The sequence below is a fragment of the Sus scrofa genome, chromosome 12 (assembly GCF_054392235.1).
Source record: "Sus scrofa isolate SSC_HxYL_T2T_F1_AM1 chromosome 12, Sscrofa_HxYL_maternal_Yorkshire_Landrace_v2.0, whole genome shotgun sequence".
In the NCBI taxonomy this organism is placed as follows: domain Eukaryota; kingdom Metazoa; phylum Chordata; class Mammalia; order Artiodactyla; family Suidae; genus Sus; species Sus scrofa.
In genome coordinates, this window is record NC_139394.1 from 66,379,668 (window position 1) to 66,403,039 (window position 23,372).

Genomic DNA, 23,372 nt, shown 5'->3' on the forward strand with positions numbered 1-23,372 from the left:
CCTCAAGGAACTTCACGCCCTGTATGAGCCACGGACACGGGGTGGGTTCGGAACACATTTCCGCAAGAGTGCAAGTGACAGGAACAAAGCGCTCTGAGAACCAGCGGAGGAGGGACGGGTCCATGCAGGCCATTCCGCGTCTACGCTGAGTGAAGACTCACGTCTCTAGGTGTTGGGCGCGGCTCGAAGTGCCCTACGGGGTGGTGCATCGTGAGCCTTTTACAGATGGGAAACGAGGGAAAGCAGCCGAGGAATTCGCCCAAAGTCACGCGGCAACTAAGTGGTAAAAGAGGGAGGTGAGCCCAGGCTGCCTGCCCGGCCGGAGTCACAGGAAAAGCCTCAGGGAGGAATGGCGGCCTGAAGGATCCAGGCAGGTGGAAAGCGGCGGCTCCTTCCCAGCGAAACCCGGAAAGAGGGCGCCTAGCTCTGGATTGCGCTCCTTCGCTCGTCCGCCGTCCCATCACCGACGCGGAGCGGTTTCACCTGCGCACCGGCGAGACGGAAGGGAAGGCGAGCCGCGTCCCGCGCGGCCGCACCGGAAGCGGCTCCATGGAAACAGCGCCCCGGGCGAGGCGAGATCTCGCGGGGCCGGGGCGGCGGAAGTGACGTCACCGCATCGAGGCCCTCGGTGGGTCGCCGGCCCTCGTCCCGCGCGCGCCGTCTCCGCTGCCGGGCCGCCGGGAACATGGCCTCCGCCCTGGAGCAGTTCGTCAACAGCGTCCGCCAGCTCTCCGCCCAAGGTGAGGCGGTGGGCGCGGGCCGGCGCCCGGGGCTCGGCCGGGGTCGCGGCGCTCGGCGTCGGGGCTGACAGGCGCGCGAGCCGGGGGCCCCTCCGCCTTCACGCCGACCCCCGCCGTCGGAGTCCGGCCCCCTCCTCCATCCCCCGCCGCCGGGGCCCCGACCTCGCGGCTCCCCGCAGCCCCTTCCGACCCGGCCGCGCAGCCCGCCCTCTTGCGCCTCGGGGCGCCCGACCCTCGGGGGCTCTGGCTCCAGGTTCCCTCCCGGGGGCGGGGTCGTGACCGTTGTTCCTTTGCCTCTAATTTTCACGCCGTTGGTTCGTTCATCTCGTCCCCTGAGTATCGAGCCCTGGCCGGGAATTAAAGTAATTGGCCGCTGCTGTGAGGTCCTTTGCCTCACGTTGCTTGTTGGTGAAATAGCCCCTCTCCGCTGAGTTGTTAGGGCTGAGTGGGAGGAACCGTTCAAACTGTAGCAGCGCCCGTGACCTTGGACAGGCACCCCTCCTCTGCTGAGTGTTGTCCCCGTGTGTACGCAGGGCAGGTGCTGTCCAGCTCGCCGTCCCGAGGTTAGCTGAGCTGTGGCGCGCTGCTCAGCGCGCTCTTCTGTTTCTTTCCCTCGTTACTGGTAGGAGTTAGGTTGGTAGTTAAGGCACAGCCTGGGAGCCACCCATTCGCTCATTTGTGCCCAGACCTTAGTTTCTGCTTCCCGCGGTGCAGGGTGCCTAGACGCCTTGCCTTGGAGTCCTGTTTCAGTCACTCTGTGCCAGCCGCCTAATTTCCCTGGGCCAGTTTTCTTATTTGCAAAACAGAACTCAGGCGGTGGTTGTGAGCAGCACGCGGGGGGGCAGGCAGCTGCGAGCTTTGCACACACGCTCTGTGCAGTTGCTGCTGTAGGAGCAGTTGGCCAGGCAGGGGCACCTTCTGTGCCTCTTTGCCGAATAGCAAACGTGAATGCCTTTCTGTTTACTCTTATTCAGGATTTTCTGACGGGGACCTTAAGTGAAGGGAATGTGTCAGCTTTCTCTGGCCACTCGTCTGGCTGGGCAGATTTCACATGCTGCTCATGACACTCAGGTCTGCTCTCCCTGCTTCACTGCCTCACTGCCATGTGGCTTCATGGCGACCCAGCATTTCTCTTAGGTCTCAACTCAGGATTGCTTAGTTAACTAGGGGAAATAATGGACTTGAAGTCCTTGTTTCGGAGTTCCCGTCGTGGCTCAGTGGTTGACGAATCCGACTGGGAACCTTGAGGTTGTGGGTTCGATCCCTGGCCTCGCTCAGTGGGTTGAGGATCCGGCGTTACTGTAAGCTGTGGTGCAGATTGCAGACACGGCTCGGATCCCGAGTTGTTGTGGCTCTGGTGTAGGCCGGCGGCTACAGCTCCGATTGAACCCCTAGCCTGGGAACCTCCATATGCCGCGGGAGCGGCCCTAGAAATGGCAAAAAGACAAAAAAAGAAAAAAGAAATCCTTGTTTCTGGGTGATTCAAATCATTGCGAGCATATGTGAATTAGTGGGGGTTTTTAAAGTGGTGGATTGTTTAACTGGAAGAAGCTGCCTCATTTCTGCCAGTGAGATCGCTAATAGGATTATGATGAGTTGGGAGTTCCCTTTGTGGTGTGGCGGAAATGAATCCTTAGTATCCAGGAGGATGCAGGTTCTATCCTGGGCTCCGCTCAGTGGGTTAAGGATCCCGAGTTGCCGTGAGCTGTGGTGTAGGTCGCAGACACGGCTCCGAAGCCTCGTTGACTGGCTGTGGTGGAGGCCGGCAGCTGCAGCTTGGATGCGACCCCTGGCATGGGAACTTCCATATATATGTGCGGGCGTCCCCCCTCAAAAAAAAATGACAGTGAGTTATCTCCCAGTTCATCTTGTATTGTTACCTTTGGTTTTGTGTTTGCTTTTTTTTAAGGGCATATGCACGTTCCCAGGCTAGGGGTCGAATCAGAGCTGCAGCTGCCAATCTGCACCACAGCTCACAGCAGTGCCAGATCCTTAGCCCACTGAGTGAGGCCAGGGATCGAACCTGAATCCTCTTAGAAACTAGTCAGATTCGTTACTGCTGAGCCACAACGGGATCTCCTTGCGTTTTTATCTTGGAAGATGATGCCGAGAGAGATCACGGACTTTTTGTTTTGCAGTGAGTGTGATAATAATGGAATGTTTCCTTTATTTTTGGTAAAAATTTAAAAGTATCGTAAGAAGTTCTAGAAGGTATCAAAGTAACTACAGTCACTTGGATTTTAAGCATTATACTATCGAAGTGTTTTTTTAAATGGGAAAAGTCACTCAGCTACTAAGTAGAAATAGCTGGTCTGGGTAGCTTGAAGTTCAGAGTCCAAGACAACTATTGCAGGAGGACGTTTAGGAGGTTAATGCTCACAGACGTATGTGTACCCTGCATTGTCACCAGAAAGCCAGCTGCTGGGATTCGGGAGCCCACAGCCTGGCCCTGGGGTCTGTCAGCAGGATACCCCGCCGAAACCGATGCGCCTGCGCCATCGCTGAGCGTTAGGGACGCGCAGAGCCAGCCCCAGTGAGAGCACCTTACACCTGTCAGAATGGCAGCCCTCACGACCGCCAATGACACGTGCTGGCGAGGATGTGGAGAAGGGGGGCTCTTGGTGGGAAGGAAATCAGTGCAGCCAGGTCACCACAGGGAGTGGTGTGGGGCTTCCTCAGAAAACTGGGAACAGAGCAGGCGTTCCATTGGGCCGTCTCACTCCCAGATGTGCGTATGTGTACACACGCGCGCGCACACACACACACACACGTGTATGTATATGTATATACACACGCATAGTTGGAAGGAAACAAAGCACTGACTTGGAAAGCTCCCTGCACCCCAGGGTCACAGCAGCAGCATGTATAGTCGCCGAGGCAGGGGAGCCACCTCAGCGTCTGTCCACAAACGGATAGAGGCGATGGGTGCGCAGATAGTGGGACACTGCTCGGCCGTCAGATGATGCAATTTCGCTGCTTGCAACAACGTGGATGGACCTTGAGGGTATTGTGTTTAGTGAAATAAAGGCAGAGAAAGTCAAACACTGTATGTTATCACTTATATGTGGAATCTAAAAAATAAGACCAACCAGTGACTAAAAAAAATCGAGCACCTGACATACAAACTGTTGGCTACCAGTTGCCAAATTTTGACACACACATACAAGTACAAATACAAATTTTGTATTTGTATTGACATACAAGCAGACTCTTGGCTACCAGTTGCCGGGGGTGGGGGCGGGTAGGAGCAGGGGATTAAGGCGTAGGGAGCACTACACCACACATCCGTAAATAAGCTGCACGCATATATTGTATAGCACCGGGAATATAGCCCAAATCAACCGTATCTCAAAAAAGAAAATTCCGGAATTCCCTGGTGGCTCAGTGGGTTAAGGAGCCGGTGCTGTCACTGCTGTGGTGCCGGTTGATCTCTGGCCCAGGAACTTTCACATGCGGTGGACGTGGCTACAGAGAAAAGAAAGAGAATTCCGTGGAGGGGAATCAGTGAGTCAAATTGTGGGCCAGTTAGATCCTGTGCCTTGGTTGCTAAGGCAGGAGGTTGTGGTTTGGGGAAGGATCAGTGGACCAGTTAGGAAACGGACTCGTTTGCAAGCTGCTCGTTGATCGATTGGCTGCTAAGCAAGCTCTGTGTTCTGAGGCTGGAGGTGAAGCTCTGCACCTGACCTGACCTTGAATTACCTGCTGGGACCATCCCAGGTGACGTGCAGAGAGGACGGGTAGCTGGGAGTAGCTGGAGCTGCGGCCGGGCCACCCAGGCCAACAGACGAGCGCTGTGGACGCTGGGGGAGGTGGGCAGGGAGCACGCAGCTCGGAAAGCAGCACGCGCGGGGCATGAGGCGAGGATGCGGGTGCCCAAGGGGAGTGCCCACAGGCGCCAGTACACAGTGCGGGCTGGCAGGCACAGGGGAGGAGGCAGATCCTTTAGAAGCTGGCGAGGCAGGCCCGGCAAGAAACAGTGGGCGTCTGAACTGAGGCGGAGGAGAGGGAGGAGTGGGGCTGAGGCCTGGTGGCGCTTTGGGTGCGAGGAGGGTGCGGTGACAGAGCGGTGGGGAGCAGGGCTGGAGGGACAGGGGGAGTGGGGCTGAGGCCGCAGACGAGGCCGTTTCCCGCCCGCACCCTCTGGGCGCTCATCCGCCGTCGGGAGGAGCAGGAGCCGTCCGGAGGCACCTGCGGGTCTGGGGTGGGACGGCCCGCGTTGGGTTCGTGCCGCAGCTGAGCCGCGGTGTCACTCCTGTTTTCCAGGGCAGATGACTCAGCTCTGTGAACTGATCAACAAGAGCGGGGAGCTCCTTGCGAAGAACTTATCCCACCTGGACACCGTGCTCGGGGCCCTGGACGTACAGGAGCACTCCTTGGGCGTCCTTGCCGTCCTGTAAGGGCATCGTCCTCTGGGCTGGCGCTTGCTCACGCCGGACCCCGCGCTTTCTGGCCTGCCTCTCTCGCTGTGGGAAGTAACCTGTGTGAACAGCATTGAGCTCCTTTGCACAACCGAAGTCACACTGTGGTCATCCCAGCTAATCATTGCTTTTACATCTTGTTCTGGGTGGTTTGTTTGGTTTGGTTTTTTTCTGCTTTTTAGGGCTGCTCCCGCGGCATATGGAGGTTCCCAGGCTAGGGGTCGAATCAGAGCTGTAGCCGCCAGCCTACGCCACAGCCACAGCAACTCGCTATCTGAGCCGAATCTGCGACCTACTCCACAGCTCACGGCAACGCCAGATCCTCAACCCACTGAGCGAGGCCAGGGATCGAACCTGCAACCTCATGGTTCCCAGTCAGATTCGTTAACCACTGTGCCACGAGGGGAACTCCCTTGAATTTTATTTTAAAAAAAACGAATGGCCATCTCAGCTGCGGGTGCTGTAGTTTGCACTTACCTGAACACGTAGATTCCCGTGGGCCTTGGGATCGCCACATTTTCTGAGAACAGAGGGACGGTGGCGGGCAGGCCTGGGGACGGCCCTGAGTGAGGGCGGCGAGCCAGCGCAGCCTTGCTTTGAACTCCTTCACCCAAGTTTATGCTCTGTCCCCCACTGTTTGTTACATCGAAGTGCAGTTGATATACAGGTTTAAGCTTTTCTTAGACCAAATTAAGTGACGTTATTTCAGTTTGTCTGTCGAACTCTTGCGACTGTGTGTATTTGATGGTTGAATTCTCTTCTCTTGATGCTTCAGTCTTGTGATTTCTTGCTTGGCATGAAAGCCGAGATACTTTAAATAGACTGAGGAGCAGTGGACCTCGAGTGAGGGTCCAGCCTCGCTTGCTCGGGGACCCCCGAGACAGGTGCGTCCACTGTCCCAGCACGAGGTCTGGCCTGTGGGCTGCGGGACGGAGGCTTCCGGCCACGCGTTCCTTTTTTGAGCACAGACAGTCAACAAACAAGTCGAAGGTTCTCATGTTTACTCCCCAGATGCACCCGCCCCATCTCAGGGACTCAGGAGCTGCCGCAGCCACGGCTCTGGACAGCGCAGGCGTGGGGCAGGCCCTGCGGTGAGAGGCTCTGCTGGCTGGGGCTGCTGCCGAGGGGTCACCTCTGTTTTCTGCTGAGAAGATGAGAGAGCGTGATGTATACGTGTCGACTTACACACGCGTGTCTGTCAAGTGAGGCGATGCGCGTGGAAGCGTTTTGAGGCTCCGGGGTGTTTTACGTTGTATGTGAGTTAAAGGAAACCTGGGAAGAGCCCCATCTTGTTTGTGAGGCCCCCTCCCCGGAGCCTGAGTCTCTGTTCTGCCAGATGCCAGGCATGGGGCCCTGAGCTGCTTATTCTTTCTTTTTTTTAGGGCCACACCCGCGGCACATGGAGGTTCCCAGGCTAGGGGTCTGATCACAGCTATAGCTGCCGGCCTGCACCACAGCCACAGCCACGCCAGATCCGAGCCGTGTCTGCGACCTGCACCACCGCTCACGGCAACGCTGGATCCTTGACCCACTGAGCGGGACCAGGGATCGAACCTGCAACCTCATGGTTCCTAGTCGGGTTTGCTAACCACCGAGCCCCAGTGGGAACTCCCCAAAGAAAATTATTCTTAAGAATGTTTGGCGATTCCTGGTGGTGCAGGAGGCTGAGGCTCCGGTGGCGTTGCTGCCATGGCGCAGGTTCAGTGCCTGGCCCTGGAGTGTCCGTGAGCCACGGGCTCGGCCAGAAACAACCTGGTTGAAGGTTGGGTGGGTGCTTGATGAGTGTTGGATGACCTGGTACGTGGCTTCACGTCAGGGAGTTTTCTTTTTCGAAAGTTCTCTTTTGAGCGTGTTTGTTGCAGCCCCCGCGCGCGCGCGCATGCCTTCCGTGTCTTGATCACGCCCAGAGCCGGGCCAGGCCCGTGTCCCGGGCTCGGGGTCTTCACTGCCTTGGCCGTCCCAGCGCGTCGGAGGCAGGATCGGCCCGGGCGCACGTCGCCTCCACGAGCTGCCGTCGAGCCGGCGGGGCGAGTCGCCTCTCTTCTCTGCTTCAGGTTCGTGAAGTTTTCCATGCCCAGCGCGCCCGACTTCGAGACGCTCTTCTCGCAGGCTCAGCTCTTCATCAGCGCCTGCAACGGCGAGCACATCCGCTACGCCACGGACACTTGTAAGCGCCGCCGCCTTTCCTCCCTGGGCGGCTGGGTCCCGCTCTCGTCGCCGTTCTCACTGTGTGGTTGTTGTTGTTTCCAGTCGCCGGGCTCTGCCACCAGCTGACCAATGCGCTCGTGGAAAGAAAACAGGTAAGGGTGCTCCTCGCGTCCCGGGGTCCCGCCTGCCTCCGGCGGCGCCAGCCCGCGTCGTGGGGGTGGCAGCTCGGGGCTGAGCGTCTCTCCCTGGAGAGCGAGGTCGGTGCGGGGGTTCCGCGGGCCGTGCGGAAGCTCCAGGCCTTTGCCGAGGGGGCCGCCCCGACGCAAGCAGCAGCAGCTGCTGCCGGAGTTGACAGCTGCCACTCCAGTGCCCTTTATGTCGTAAAAGGCCACTTTTTACTGTGTTCCGCCTTTTAACTTGCGGTGCTGAGACCCTCTCTGGATAGCGGAGTGAGTGGCCTCCGATGCCCCTGCCCCGGACCCCCGGGCGGGTGCCCTCACCTGCTCGTCCTGCTGGCCTTTCTCTCCTGAGCCGATGGAAGAAGGTTGCAGCCCTGGCGCCCCCGCCCTGAAGCTGCCATGACTGTTTCCCAAAGCTCAGGACGGTCTCTCCACGACCTCGGGTGGACACGGACGGAACCTTGACCGAGCCTGCCCTTGGTCAGAGTCTGCCCGTCGTTTCACTGACGTCCTTTATAGCAAAGGAACATCTCGGACCACAGGTTGGATTATGTTATCCTGTCTCCTTCGCCCCTTTTATTTATTTCTTTTTCTCTTTTTAGGGCCGCACCCTCGGCATGTGGAGGTTCTCAGGCTTGGGGTCGAACAGGAGCTGCAGCCACCGCCACAGCCACACCAACCCGAGCCGCATCTGCAACCTACACCACAGCTCACGGCAACCCTGGATCCTTAACCCACTGAGTGAGCCCCGAATCGAACCTGCGTCCTCATAGATACTGGTTGGATGTGTTTCCGCTGAGCTACGACAGGATAGTCCCTTTTAATCTGATAACGTCTTTGTTTTTTGTGGTTTCGACACCAGTTATAACTTGAATGTTTGAAGTTGAGCTTTAATGCTTGTGGTGTGACGAGACTGGAAGCTTGGAGCCAGTTGGTGTTTCGTAGGAGTGACACATGATTGTGCTTTGAGAGAGACGATTAGAACAACTCGATGAGGCTTTACTGAAGAAGACATGTTGGTGACGCCAGGGTCTTGTGGTCACGCCTCCTCCCCGGCGGCCCGTTGTACCTGCTTGATTCTCGGTCTTGTTATTCCTGGTCTGGGCAGGAAAGCGGACTGTTCGCATCTTGTGGTCTCACTGTGAACGGTCAGTCACTGTCAGGCACGGGATGCTGTTGGAGAGAGTGTACAGGCCGGGACTGCCCCGTGGGCAAGTGCCGGCTGCCCCGTGGGCAAGTGCCGGCTGCTCCGTGGGCAAGTGCCGGCTGCCCCGTGGGCAAGTGCCAGCATCCTGACCCACAGTTATGTTTCCTAAGCGTGGGTCTCATCTCTTGTAAATAATTGGGAAATTTCTGGAGTTCCTGCTGCAGCACAGTGGGGTCTGAGGCATCTTGGGAGCCCTGGGACCCAGGTTCGATCGCCAGCCTAGCACAGTGGGTCGAGGGTCTGGTTGCCACAGCCGTGGCTTGGGTTGAAACTGTGGTTCGGATGTGATCCCTGGCCCGGGAACCTCACTTGCCGCAGGGCGGCCAGAGAAACAAAGCAAAACAATAACCTGGAAATTTTTAACTGTAACCAACTGTTGAGTGTGGTACGGCTTTTGACTATTGACCTCCATTAATTTTGAAGCTTCGTGATTTTAAACAGTTGTGCTGAATTACTTTATTTTTATTTACATATTTATATTTTGTCTTGTTTTTTAGGGCTGCACCCACGGCATGTGGAGGTTCCCAGGCTAGGGGTCCAATCAGAGCTGCAGCCGCCTGCCTACACCACAGCCGCAGCAACACCAGATCCAAGCCGTGTCTGCGACCTACACCACAGCTCACTGCAAGGCCGGATCCTTAACCCACTGAGCGGGGCCAGAGAGCGAACCTGCAACCTCAATGATTCCTTGTCAGATTCATTTCCGCTGAGCCACGACGGGAACTCCCGTGCTGAATTACTTTAAGAAAACAGTCTCTGGGCGTTCTCGTTGTGGCTCAGTGGTTAACGGATCCGACTGGGAACCATGAGGTTGCAGGTTCGATCCCTGGCCTTGCCCAGTGGGTTAAGGATCCGGCGTTGCCGTGAGCTGGGGTGTGGGTTGAAGATGCGGCTTAGATCTGTGTGGCCGTGGCTGCGGTGTAGGCCTGGGAACCTCCATATGCCGCGGGGGCGGCCCTAGAAATGGCAAAAGGACCAAAAAAAAAGACCTTTTCTGACTCAATAGGGACAGAACTTGCTGTTGTTGCTCAGAGGAACCGCCAGCCGTGCTGCTTTGGTTTGTAAGTGGCAGCCTGGGTCCGCGGTGCTGACAGCAGTGTTGTCCCGGCAGCCCCTGCGCGGCATCGGCGTCCTCAAGCAGGCCATAGACAAGATGCAGATGAGCGCCAACCAGCTGACCTCAGTCCACGCCGACCTCTGCCAGGTGAGCCGCCCGGACGTCGCCGGTGGCGGGGTGGGCGAGGACGGTGGGAGTCCGCAGGGGTGCGTGTTGCCAGGAAGCGAGTCTTCAGGCTGCGGCAGGTACCTGTGGACAGACGCTCAGCCGCTCAGCCAGGACCCAGTCGAGCGTGGGGTGCTGGTGACCCACGCTGTTTTCTTGTGAGGGGCTCTGGCCCCGAGGATAAACATGGTGACTTCCTACGCTGTGACGCCAATCCTGAGGGCAGAGGGCAGAGGGCAGGGGTGTAGGGAGGCCTCCCCCCACCCCGCTCTCAGCCCCAACCCCCGCTCCCCAGCCCCCTCTCCTCGCCACCCCTACCCCCTCTCTCCAGGGTGAACCCCAGATGTTGCCTGCCTGTGCCCTGGGCCTTCCCCTGGCACGGCCGCCTGCTGCTGCCCTGGGGCACCGTCCCTACCCTTAGCTGGGGGTCCAAGGTGGAAAAGGAGGAACTGAGGAGAAACCTGGCTGTTCTCACTCCACCCGCTCGGCAGAGGCGCGGTCAGTGTGGACCATCCCGCCTCCTCGCGGCGGCGTCTGTTACGAGGAAGGGCTGCGCGCTCTGAGCGCTGAAGGGAATGAGTGGCGCCTGGGCGCTTACATTCTCTTCATCGGTGGAGCGGGAGCCCCGACCTGACTGTTGGGAGTTGCGGGCTCCGGGGCGGCTCCTCCCGCTGGCACGGTGACTGGGCCCCTGTTCCCCCAGCTCTGCCTGCTGGCCAAGTGCTTCAAGCCCGCCCTCCCGTACCTCGACGTGGACATGGTGGACATCTGCAAGGAGAACGGGGCCTACGACGCCAGGCACTTTCTCTGCTACTACTACTACGGCGGCATGGTCTACACCGGCCTGAAGAACTTCGAGAGGGCGCTCTACTTCTACGAGCAGGTGGGCGCCCCGAGGGCCCTCGAGGGGCCGGGCCTGCCCTGCTGCCCACAGGGCTCCGCCTGCAGCAGGCAGACGCTCTTGGGGCCCGCGTCCCCGGGCATCCAGGAGTGGACGTGACGCCTCCCTCCCACCCTTGGGTCTGGAGGCCCGCTTAGGGTCTAAGGCGGGGTGCAGTATGGGCTCAGACCCGAGCCGTGAGAGGAGTTTGCCTGATGTTCCTAAGTCCTGCCTCATTCAGAGCGCATGTGACGGTGATGAGACGCTCCTAGCCTTGGGGAGCTCACATTACTGGGGGTGCCAGGGTAAACACCCACGCCCACACCTGTCACTGGGCAGTGCCTGGGCAAGTGGGGTTGTCGAGCACGGCTGGGGGCCTAGGGGCAGTGACAGCACTGGAGGAAGCAACGAATCAGGTGAGACCTTCCAGGCGACTTTACGTTGGAGCATAGTCACCAATGTCAGTTCTTCAGAAACCTGCAAACACGCACTGCACAGCCACCGAGTGCCAGCCTGTAGGCCAGGAGCCGGCCGATGGGCGCCCGGGTGGCCCTGAGGTACCGCCCCGGGCACTGGACGGTGTGCCGAGCGCTCAGAGCAGGCTTCTCTCCGAGTATCTGACGTGTAAAAACACCGCCTCTCGCGTTTCCAGATGGAGACTCTTACCTGAAAACCCACTTATTTCCTCTTTCACCCGAGTGACAAGCACTGGCCCGTCTCCTTCATGTCAGTGTGGGGTTTTTGTTTTTATTTTCTTTTGTCTTTTGTCTTCTCAGGGCCACACCCAAGGCCTATGGAGGTTCCCAGCTCCGAATTGAAGCTACAGCTGCCAGCCTACACCACAGCGACAGGGGATCCAAGCCGCATCTGCGGCCTACACCATAGCTCATGGCAACGCCGGGTCCTTAACCCATTGAACGAGGCCAGGGATTGCATCCCCAACCTCGTGGTTCCTCGTTGGGTTAGTTAACCACTGAGCCACGACGGGAACTCCTCGATGTGGGTTTTGTTTTTTTTTTTTTTTTGCTTTTTTAGGGCTGCACCCATGGCATGTGGGAGTTCCCAGACTAGGGGTCAGATCAGAGCTGCAGCTGCCGGCCTACACCACAGCCACAACAACGCGGGATCTGAGCTGCATCTGGGATCTACACCACAGCTCATGGCAACGCCTGATCCTTAACCCACTGATTGAGGCCAGGGATCGAACCCGCATCCTCACAGATGCCAGTCAGGTTCGTTAATTGCTGAGCCACGACGGGAACTCCGGGCGCGATTGTTTTGAATTCTTAAGCTTCAGGAATCCAGGTGAGGGGGGTGGAAAGACAGCTACAGAGTGGGAGGCGCTGTCTGCACGTCGCATTTCTGATCAGAGGCTGACATCTGGGTGAACAAAATGCAACAGTTCGAAACTAAACTTTTAACACGGGCCGTGGACGTTTCTCCAGAGATGTGCGGGTGGCCAGCAGCGCGAGTTATCAGGGAAATGCAGATCCGGGCGCCCTGCCCCAGGGCAGCTGGCCTCAAAGGCAGGCGCTGTCGTGAGGGAGCCCTGGAGAGGTGGGCGGTCGGCTCCCCATCCCTGCCCGCGGGGACGGCCGGTGCTCTGGCTCCTCATAGGCAAAACCTGAAACTGCTGCAGGACCCAGCATGTCCACCCCTGGGAAGCCGCCCAGGGGTCCGCTCGGAATCGGACGGGAATGTTCCCAGCAGCCTGGGTCTCCACCCAGCCCGGCCCTGGAGCCGCTGCAGACGGGCGTGCCCGGAGAACGTGGGGCGAAGCCGCTCACAGAAGGGCCTGCAGTGCCGAGCGCGTGACACGTCCACTGGGGTGTGGAGTAGAGGGAGCTTGTCTGGGGCTGGGCTCTCCTTTCAGGGCTGTGAACGTGTCTGCGCTGGGGCAGCGGTGACAGTGGCACAGCCTGGTGAACTCACCAGAACCCGGTGAGCGGGACGCCTCCAGAGCGGGACGCCGCCGTCGCGGTCACGGGAGGTGCTGTGTGCCCCGCCGCGGCCCTCACCGCGCTCTCCCCGCCAGGCCATCACCACCCCCGCCATGGCCGTCAGCCACATCATGCTGGAGTCGTACAAGAAGTACATCCTGGTGTCTCTGATCCTGCTCGGCAAGGTGCAGCAGCTTCCGAAGTACACGTCGCAGATCGTGGGCAGGTTCATCAAGGTGAGTGTCCAGGGAGAACGGCTGTCCTCCCGGCTTTCTCAGGGCGGCTCCCAGGCGAGGGGTGGAGTCGGAGCTGCAGCTGCCGGCCTCCACCCCAGCCACAGCAGCGCCGGATCCGAGCCGCATCTGCGACCTACACCACAGCTCACGGCGACGCCAGATCCTTAACCCACTGAGCAAGGCCGGGGATCGAACCCGCAACCTCATGGTTCCTCGTCGGATTCGTTAACCACTGCGCCACGACGGGAACTCCCGCGAACTGCTTCCTTAGAGGACGTGTTGTGTCTGTGAGACCCTCTGCTTCGTCTGGAGGGTCCGAAGTCACAGGCGTTCACTGGACGCCGGGAGGCTGGATTCCAGCCCGCGCACCCCGCTCGCTACTCTGCCGCCCGCTGTGCTCTGGGCGATTAGAGCTTTAGGTGTTTGAGGGCCTGTGCGGTTGGTCGTCTTCCTCCCACTTGAGCCGAGATGCTCGTGGCCCCCGCCTCTGCTCCCCCAGCCCCGCTCCTGGGCCTCCTGCTCCCGGAGCTTCCGTCTGTTCCCTGAGGACCAGCCTTGGGAGCACAGGAAGCAGTGACCTTTTTATGCTGACCTTCCTGTACAGAACTCAGAACTTCAGGAGATGACTTTAAAGCCTTGGTGATGAGAAGGCCTCTGCGCCCCTCGTGTCCTTGGCTGAAGAGCCCGCGTTTCGGGGTGGGGAGAGGCCCTGGGACCCCACGGGAGGGAGGGCGGGGCTGGGGCCCGCCTGCGCGGCCTGTCGCAGGGGGAGTGCTTCTGTCCGCTGGGCCCTCGTGACTCGAGGGCGTCGGGGATGGTGCCCAGGTCGATTCTGACCTGAATCCACGTGCGCCCGTGCCCTCGGGCCCACTCACCTCCTCAGGGCCCCGCCCCCGGTTCTGCCATTGAAACAGGGCACCTAAAGCGGCTCGGCCCCAAGCAAGCCCTCCGCCCAGCCGCCTCGTTCCCGGCTTCTTACCCGAAGCCCGGCCTCTCCGCGGCACCTGGTGAGGCGCGTGTGAGCAGGTCGGGCCAAGAAGGGTGGCGGAGGCCTCTGTCGCAAAGGGGTTCCTGGAGCTGCTGCTGGAGAAGCCCCGCGGGCCGTGACGGAAGCCGCACACTGTGTGCTGCTGGGCAGCGGTTTGCTTTGTGCTGCAAAGTAGATTATTGACCGCAGACTGCTCCACAGCGAGAGTCTCCTTGGTCTGCAAACGAGGCGTTTGCTCTGGGTGCATCGTCGTCCGTTTGCGGACAGTGAGCACTGGTGAATGGACCCGCTCTGATTACGGGCCGTCAGGTGTTGCTGTGCTTCCTGTGAAGGGTTCGTGGCTCTAACCCTTGAATCTGGCTGTTTCCCCCCTTCGGGCCTGCAGCCTCTCAGCAACGCGTACCACGAGCTGGCACAAGTTTACTCGACCAACAGCCCCTCGGAGCTCCGTACCCTGGTGAACAAGCACAGCGAGACCTTCGTGCGCGACAGCAACATGGGGCTGGTGAAGCAGTGCCTGTCCTCGCTGTACAAGAAGAACATCCAGCGGCTCACCAAGGTGCGCGCCCCCGGCCCCAGCCCCAACCCCGGCCCCGACCCCGGCCGGCGGCCGGCGGTCCTCTCGTCCCGCCTGCTGCCGAGGGCCGGGCCGGGCTGAGGACGGCCGAGTCCTCAGAGGGTGCGGTCGGTACCCGTGGGTCTCTCGGGGGCAGGTTCGGGGTGTTTGGAAGAGGGAGGGAGACGACCGGGGCAGAGATGACGCGGAGCCCGTGAGCGGCCCTGGGGCTGACCTCTGACCCGTGACCTGAGAGCGGGCAGTAGGTGAGCCTTTTGAGATGAAAGTAATGCTGGTGGGTTGATTGTGGAGAACATGCTCATCATCGAGTGTTGAAACGGGCAGGACGACGCGAGGAGGGAAAGCCTGTGTGGGCCGCGGGCAGCTGTGGGGGTCGGCGGGGGGGGGGGTGCTGACACCCCGCCCGGCCCGTGTGGGCGGCGGGCACAGGCGCAGAGCAGCGGGGCGGGGGTTGTCTTGTAGTCGACCTGGCTCGGGTCCGGGGACGCAGCGGGAACCGGGGGGGTGGGGGGGGGGGCAGCCGGAGAAGCGGGGGGGCAGGGGGCAGGGGCGGGCGATTGGGAAGGAGCAGCCTTCCGCTGGCTCCAGGGAGGCTGCCCCAGCCTCCGGACCAACAGCAGGCAGCAGAGAGGCTGTGAAATTACTTTGTAAGAGGAAAAGGAGGAACAGGAAAGACAGAGAACTTGGAGCCGTCAGAAGCAAATGTCCCCTGTCCGCCCCGGGAGAGCCAGCTTGACCCACAGGCTGCGAAGAGCGGACCTGAGGTTCAGGGTCGCCAGCAGCCTCACCGCCCGCGTTCTCCGTGCGGTCCGGGTGCCAGCACAGCCCCTCTGAGCTCCCGTCTCACCGTCAGGAGGAGCCGTAGGCAGACCGCTGCACCGGGGGCACCGTTGCTGGGGTGCAGGTAGAAACGAGACCCCAGCGGGGATGGGAGACAGTGCTCGTCCTGAAATGTGTTCAGCGGCGACTGTCAGCAGACGTGAAAGGAGGGCCCCGGGGCCGGAGCGGGGTCGCTGCAGGGGGCCTCTGCTGCCACCTTGCAGGGTGGCAGCCACGCTCGATGACGCGGGAGTGAGCGCACCGCTGGCCCCGAGAGGTCCGTGTGGGACACGGTTTTCTGTGTTGGGTCCGAGAAGTCCAGAGTGGGAGCTGGGCCCAGCTGGCCTGAGGGGCCTGGCCAGTCCGTCCAGGCCGCCGTCCATGTGCCGATGAGCACTTGGCAGGGCCTGGGGAGGCCACCGCGGCTGCTGGTGGGCAGGGACGGTGCCAGGTCACGGAAGGGAGCCGGGGTCTCTGAGCCAGGTTAGGGGTCTTCCTCGAGAGGCCTCAGCGGGTGCCGGGTGCCTGCCTGTCTTGTGGCATTGCTGGCCGCAGGGCAGCCGGGGCCGAGGGGCTCTCGTGGGGTGTCGGATCTGCTGCTGCATTTCCATGTCTCAGTGGGCATCTTCTGGATTCCTCGCCTGTTTCCACAGCCGCGTGGGGTGCTGGTCTGGGCCTTGCCTCTCCCCTGTTCTTCAGCTTGTCGCCATGGCAGCGGGAGCCTGTGTCATGTGACCGCACTGCACTCCCTGGTCGTAATTCACTCGGCCGGCCCTTGGGTGGACGTTCCCGTGAGGGTCCACTTATTTTTGAAGAGGAAAAAGGATGGTTCTGCGTATTCAGAAATGTTGGCTTTTGTGCTGAAGTCCTTAGATCTTTCCTAGAATTAACAGTAGTTTTCATTGGGTGGGGCTCTGCTACCCCGTCTGAACTAAAGGACATCTAGGTTTTTTTGGTCATTGGCTTATCAAGAATTTTCTTTCTTTTTCTTTAAATTTTTTTGTCTTCTCAGGGCCACAGCTGTGGCATGTGGAGGTTCCCAGGCTAGGGGTCAAATCGGAGCTGGAGCTGCTGGCCTGCACCACAGCCACAGCCACTCGGGGTCCGAGCCGTGTCTGTGACCCACCCTGAAGCTCAGGGCACTGCCGGGTCTCTAACCTACGGAGCGAGGCCGGGGATCAAAGCCGTGTCCCCATGGGTCCTCCTGAGCCACAGCAGGAACGCCGTGTCAAGACCTTCCAGCATCAGAGCCTGCTCTGAAAACGCCGCGGTTGTGGATACTGCCAGCTGCCCTGAGAAAAAGAGCTCCTTTAACCTGTTCCTTAACGGGGCGTTTGCACCACGTCCCTGGCAGGCCAGTGGTCACCAGCGATTGCCCTTAACTCCCCTCATCCTGCCTTTGCCTTTCGAAGGATGAATGTGATTTTTTTTCGGTTTCCTGTTGTTTACTAGATGGCACAGAATTCGCAGGTACAGAGCTTGCCGTCCATGTCGCACGCCTCGGCCACAGGGTTTCTTTGCCCAGAGGCAGCCCGGCGCCACCCGGCACCTGGGTGTGTCCCCCCCCCCCCCCCCCCCCCCCCCCCCGAGAGTGTCTGCGCCCGCGAGCACACCCGTTGCCGTGCGGTACTGGCGCACGGATGCGCTCTCGCACGGATGCGGGCGGGCTTGCTGCAGATTATGTTCGGTGGCACACATGCCCCGCGCCTCATCCCTTGCAGCTCTTGCAAAGCATCCTTGCCTTAGGGCGTCTTTACAGGCGTGGGCGGAGCTGTGCTGCGCTGCCCTTGGCCAGCCTGCCGCTGGACGTCGTGGTGGCTCTGGCCTCTGCTGTCGCAGACAGCGCCCCGCGAGTGGCTTGCGTGACGTTGACCTCGGTCGGCGTCGTCCGGAAAACCGACCCTGAGCCCTTCGTTCCTCCATTTCGCGTCACCGTCACAACGAGAATCACCTTAGGCGATAACGAAGAGCAGGTTCTCACGACTCAGTGGAACTCTGCGCACTTAGCGAAGGTTCTGTCCTCGGTGCTCCTGTCTCCATTAATTGTCTCCTGCATTTCAGACGTTTTTAACGCTGTCGCTACAAGACATGGCAAGTCGAGTGCAGTTGTCCGGGCCGCAGGAGGCAGAGAAGTACGTCCTGCACATGGTGAGTGCGGTTCTGGCTTTCGGAAGTTAGCGAGTGGGGTTGGTCCTTCTGAAGGTGGCCGGTGTTCGTTTTGGGGGGACGCTGACGTGGACTCCCTGCCGCTTTGGGGTCTTCCAGCCCCGGGGACTTGTGTGATGGATGTGGTTGCGTCCTGCTTGTGCTCCTCGTCTGTGGTGTCGTCGTAAACTTCGTTTAAACACTCGTGGATGGGGCAGATGCCTGAGGAGGAGGGGCTCTGGCTCTTGCTGCCGAACGCCGGGGGATTCAGGCTCGGGGCGGCGCGTGGTTGTAGCTCGGTCATCCTCAGGCTGCTCGTTCTCCTCAGATGGGCACTGGGGTGTGCCCAGTCCTGGTTGTGATGGGCAGCCTCTTCACTACCACCCGGCTGCCTGCTGGCGCATAAACAGCGCCCTCCTTTCTAAGGCCGGCGGTGATGGGCAGTCTGGGCAGCTCAGCTGCACCGTGACAAGTGGACCGGTCACTGTCTCCTGCCAACGGCTTTGTTAGGAGTAGCAGTACCAGGCCGGGATTTTTTAATTGGCGTCTCACTGTGTAACTTCATGGACAGGCTTTGGCTTGAGGATCCACCAGACAAACCCCTGGCTGTTGATGCAAATGAAGCTCACAGACCCGGAAGTTGCCTTGGAATCAGCGTTGGCAGAAAAAGCACCAGAAGGTGATGTTTGTGGCCGTGGAAGAAAGATGTGTCAGGGTCTCACATTTTACATGCAGATGTGTGGAGCTCCCATTGTGGCTCAGCTAATAGCCGTTGAGAACCCAGCTAATATCCATGAGGACACAGGTTCGATTCCTGGCCTTGCTCAGTGGGTTAAGGATCCGGTGTTGCTGTGGCTGTGATGGAGGCCGGTGACTGTAGCTTTGATTCGACTCCTAGCCTGGGAACCTCCCTATGCCGCGGGTGCAGCCCTAAAAATAAAACAAATAAATTGCAAGGGCAGTGTAAACTGCATTGCACTGAAATGGTTTAAAGATGCAACCCAGTCACCTACGGTCAACCAATCTATGACAAAGGGGGCAAGAACACACAGGGGAAGAAAAATAGTGTGTTCAGTAGATGGTGCTGGCAAAACTGGAAAGTTCCATGTGAAAGAATGAAATTAGAACCTTGTCTAACACCGTACGCAAAAATAAACTCAGAGTGGATTCAAGACCTCAAGGGAAGGCCAGCTGCTATCCGACTCCTAGAGGAAGACGGCAGAAGGCTCTTGGACATGAATCGCAGCAAGGTCTCGTTTGATCCACCTGCTGCAGTGATGACAGTAAAGACACAGAGAAACCAGTGGGACCTAATTAAACTCAAAAGCTTTTGCCCTGCAAAGGAAGCCATTAAAAAAATGAAAAGACAAGCCACAGAATGAGAGAAAATCTGCAAATGATGCAACAGACAAGGGCCTAATCTCCCTATACACAGATACCGCATACAGTTCAACAGCAAAACAACAACCCAAATGAAAAGTTGTCCACTTTTCATCTGGAAACCGTAAGTTTTTCGATGACCTAAGTAGACATTTCTCCAAAGAAGGCATACAGATGGCCAGCAGGCACGTGAAGAAAGGCTCAAGATCACTCATTACTAGAGCAATGCCAGTCGGAGCTCCAGTGAGGTACCACCCCACACCGGTCAGAATGGCCATCATCAGCAAGTCCACAAATAGCACATGCTGGAGGGTGTGGAGAAAAGGGAGCCTCCTGCCCTGCCGGTGGGCATGTCAGTTGCTGCAGCCCCCGTGGAGACCAGTAGGAGATAGCTCGGAAAACGCGGTGTGGAACGCGTGTGAGCCCGAAGCCCCACTCTTGGGCGGCTGTCAGGACAGAAGGCCCACGGAAAAGGTCGATGCCCCCGCCCGTTTCTTCGTCCTAGTTCGTCCTAGCACCGTATCCACAACAACAGCCGAGGCGTGGAGACGAGCCAGGTGTCCACTGACAGGACTGGAGTGAGGGATGGAGGTACACACGACGGAACAGGCCTCAGGCATCAGAAAGAGAAACGAAACGTGGATGGAGCTAGAGTCTCCTACTAGGCGAAGTCCGTCAGAGAGAGGCAGACACCCTGCGACAGCACTTACTCGCGGTGCCTGGGACCTGGCTCCGAGGAGCCCGTCCGCAGACCAGGCCAGGCCAGGCCAGGCCAGGCCAGGGCCAAGGAGAGCAGGCTCGGTTCCGGGGCGCGGGGGGGGAGTGTATGGACCGGCACTTCGGGGCTTTTGGTGGGGTTTTTTTTTTTAGTTTCAATTACTCAATGAATTTTATTTACATTTATAGGTGTACAATGATCATCACAAGCCAATTTTATAGCGTTTCCATCCCAAACCCTCAGTGGATCCCCCCACCCCCAGCTTGTCTCACTGGGAAACCAGAGGTTTTTCAGTCTGTGCGTCCGTATCTGTTCTGCAGAGAGGTTCATTGTGCCCTTTTTTATTTATTTATGTATTTATTTATTTTTACTCAATGACTTTCATTACGTTTATAGGTGTACAGTGAGCATCACAAGCCAATTTTATAGCGTTTCCATCCCACACCCCCAGCCCATCCCCCCACCCCCAACCCGTCTCCTTCGGAAACCAGAAGTTTTTCAAAGTCTGTTGCGTCCGTGTCTGTTCTGCAAAGAAGTCCATTGTGCCCTTTTTTCAGATTCCACATGGAAGGGACAGCATGTGGCGTTGGAGTCTCACTGTCTGACTGACTTCACTTGGCTTGGTAGTTTCTAGGTCCATCCATGTTGCTGCAAATGCCGTTATTTCTTTCCTTTTAAAGAAAGGAGTAACTGGTGGGGTTTTGTTTGTTTCTTAGGGCCGCGTGTAGGGCATATGGAAGTTCCCGGGCTAGGGGTTGAATTGGAGCCGCAGCTGCTGGCCTGCACCACAGCCACAGCCATGCAGGATCCGAGCCTCGTCTACAGCCTACACCACAGCTCATGGCAACGCTGGGTGCTAAACCCACTGAGTGAGGCCAGGAATGGAACCCGCATCCTCATGGATACTAGTTGGGTTCATTACTGCTGAGCCACGATGGGAACTCCAGTTCGGGGGTTTTGGATGCAAACTGTTGTATCTTGAATGTGGGCAGTGGGGCTCTACTGTACAGCACAGGGAGCTGTGTGATCGGGAGACTTTGCTGTACAACAGAAATTGAAGAAACTGCAGATCAACTGTATCTTAGTTAAAAAAAAGTTTTTTTCTCAAGATTAAAAAAACAAAATGGTGCAGAGGCTGGTGGCTCAGCAGGTTAAGGATCCGGGAACTTCCACATGCCCCAGGTTTGGCCAAAAAAACCCCCAGAAAACAAAAGACAAGGGGACTTGGCAAACATCACATTGTAGAAGCAAGACACAAAAGAGCGCGTGGTGTGTGATTGCGTTTCCGACACATCATGGTTGCGCTCAGCCGCAGAGAGACGAGTGGTGGCTGGGGGTGGGCTGGGGGTGGGTGGGGGTCCCTTCCAGGGGCGGTGGAGCCTTTGGAAGCCCCGTAGGTGCGGGGCCTCCCGCGCGTCATTTAATCTGCCGAACTGACGGCTCTGAAGTGGATCATTTCCCGCTTGTGAGTTTCTCTCGGTGAAGTAATTCCGGGGCGAGGCGAGTGCCTGCGAGCGTTGCACCCCGTGGCACCTGGAGGGGGCCTCAGCCGTCCCAGGTGTTCCACGGGCGCTTGTTGACTAAACAGATGGCGCGGAGAAGCACACGCAGGGGTTTTACTTATTTTCTGTGCTGTCCGCTGGTGTCCGTGTCGAAGCGCCGCGGCTCCCAGTGCTCAGGCCTAAACTGCGTCCTGCCCTCTCTCTGGTAGATCGAGGACGGAGAAATCTTCGCCAGCATCAACCAGAAGGATGGGATGGTCAGTTTCCACGACAACCCTGAGAAGTACAACAACCCCGCCATGCTGCAGAGTATCGACCAAGAGGTAGATGCCAGCCCGGCTTCTGGGACCGGTGCTTCTGATTTTGTCTTCCTTTATGTATTTGTGTATTTCTTGTCTCTTCTGGGGCCGCACCCATGGCACATGGAGGTTCCCAGGCTAGGGGTTGAATCTGAGCTACCGCCACCGGCCTACGCCACAGCCACAGCCACGCGGGATCCGAGCCGCATCTTCGACCTGCACCACAGCTCACGGCACTGCCGGGTCTTAACGTCCTCAACCCACTGAGCAAGGCCAGGGATCGAACTCACAGCCTCGTGGTTCCTCGTCAGATTCGTTAACCACTGCGCCACGACGGGAACTCCCGGTTGTGATTTTATATTTGAAACACCGCCTCTGTGTTCCAGGGTAATTTTAGTTTTAAATGCGGCTCCTTTCTCAGAATGTCCTATTTCCCAGAAAGTCCAATTCAAAACGGACGGCTTCAGACTCTTTCAGGTTGTGTGTTACACTGAAGTGGTGGGTTAGACTGCTCGCCTCGCTCACCAGAGCCTCCTTCCACCCTCAGGACACCTGAAGGGGCTTACAGTTTGCACAGGGTGTTACTGCTAAGTTATACTGTCCACCCTCGACTCTTGGTAAAATGCTTCTGGGGCTCCCCGTCTCAAGTCAGGAGGCCCTCCCTCCGTGGGGCGGGGGCAGCTGGAGGAGGCTGGGGAGCCGGGGCCCCTGCCCCGCGGAGCTGGTGCGGCGCCAGGGCCACTCTGGGTTCCGGGCTGGCGTCGGGACCGGGCGGCAGCCTGTGCTTCTCAGCTCCGCCCGGGGACAGGATTGACGCCGCGGAGGAGGCTCAGAACCCGGAAGGCGGTGCTTCACGGCTCCCTGTGGCGCCCCAACCCCGTTGGCAGTTCACAGGTTTTGAGAAACCTGAAAACGGGAAGGTTTTTTTGGTAACTCGTTGGGTGGCAGATGTCACCTGGACTGACACTTAGTGTGACTGTTTCCAGGTTCCACTGCAGGGTGCTCGTGTGTGGGGGGGCGCTGCCAGAGAGCCTCCTGGGCTGGGAGGCGACACGCACTCCCTCTGCAGTTAGCTTTCTGGATCCAGAAAATTCTGGCTGCAGAGCCCGAGGGGCCCCGGCGCTGTGGCCCTGTGGCTGCCGCGTTGACAGTCTGGCAAAAGGGATGCGCCTGCCCAAGCTGCCCACTGAGCCCGCGCAAACCCGCCCTCTGTGCAGATGCTGAAGTGCATAGAGCTGGACGAGCGGCTGAAGGCCATGGACCAGGAGATCACTGTGAACCCCCAGTTCGTGCAGAAGGTGCCTGGGCCCCCTTAGCGGGAGGTGGGCTGGGTGGAGGAGGAGCGGTCCCCACACCGGGAGTGTGAGCTTGGCTCCAGACTGAGCATTTAGTCCCGAGTTTCTGAAAAGCGCGGGGGCGAAGCTCACGAGACATACTCGCTGGGAGCGCTTTCAGACTCCAGGCTGGAAGTGAGTTTAGCGATGGGGTTCCTGGCATTGCCTCCGCCGGGGTAGGGGGGGAACGGGGCGCGGGGCAGGTGAGAGACCGTGCCTGCCTCCCTCCCTCCCAGAGCATGGGCTCGCAGGAAGACGATTCGGGAAACAAACCGTCCAGCTACTCGTGAAGCCAGCGTCCGTCCGGGTTGAAGAGCAGCCGTGGCCCTGGCCGAGGCAAGTGGGGTGAGGCCGGCAGGGAGGAGCAGCCTGCCTCGCCCGGACCTGGAGACCGGCCGTCGCGTTTGGCAGCTCCAGTCCCGTGTGCTTTGGGAAGGCGTCCTCTCTGCAGACAAAGGATAACCTGTCAACCGTGCAAGGCCGGCCTGGGTTTATTTACCCTCAGGTCAATGTCATGGCATTAAATCCACCTTTCTGTTTAAATTATTGGAACACTGATGTGTCTTCTGTATCACTTTTTTTCCTCCGAGAAGTTTCTGCAGAACGCGTTCGTTGTGCGTCGAGGTAGGTCTTCGGAACT

The 23,372-nt window shown here is 58.8% G+C and overlaps 1 protein-coding gene across 6 annotated transcripts; it reads left to right on the plus strand.

Moving 5' to 3' along the window:
* Positions 1-598: 598 nt before the first annotated feature.
* Positions 599-23,288, plus strand: COPS3 (COP9 signalosome subunit 3). 6 transcript variants are annotated; one of them, NM_001244149.1, is made up of 12 exons: positions 599-740; positions 5,004-5,133; positions 7,213-7,325; positions 7,409-7,458; positions 9,804-9,896; positions 10,618-10,797; positions 12,830-12,970; positions 14,344-14,517; positions 17,416-17,502; positions 21,309-21,422; positions 22,616-22,696; positions 22,969-23,288. In NM_001244149.1, exons 1-12 carry the CDS (start codon positions 686-688, stop codon positions 23,020-23,022), a joined length of 1,272 nt encoding a protein of 423 aa, NP_001231078.1. In that variant the 5' UTR covers positions 599-685; the 3' UTR covers positions 23,023-23,288. The 6 variants fall into 6 exon arrangements, with proteins under 6 accessions (NP_001231078.1, XP_084838806.1, XP_084838804.1 ...); XM_084982680.1 differs by having other exon boundaries at positions 5,004-5,274; positions 5,372-7,325; positions 22,969-23,275; XM_084982678.1 differs by having other exon boundaries at positions 9,699-9,896; positions 22,969-23,275.
* Positions 23,289-23,372: the final 84 nt, after the last annotated feature.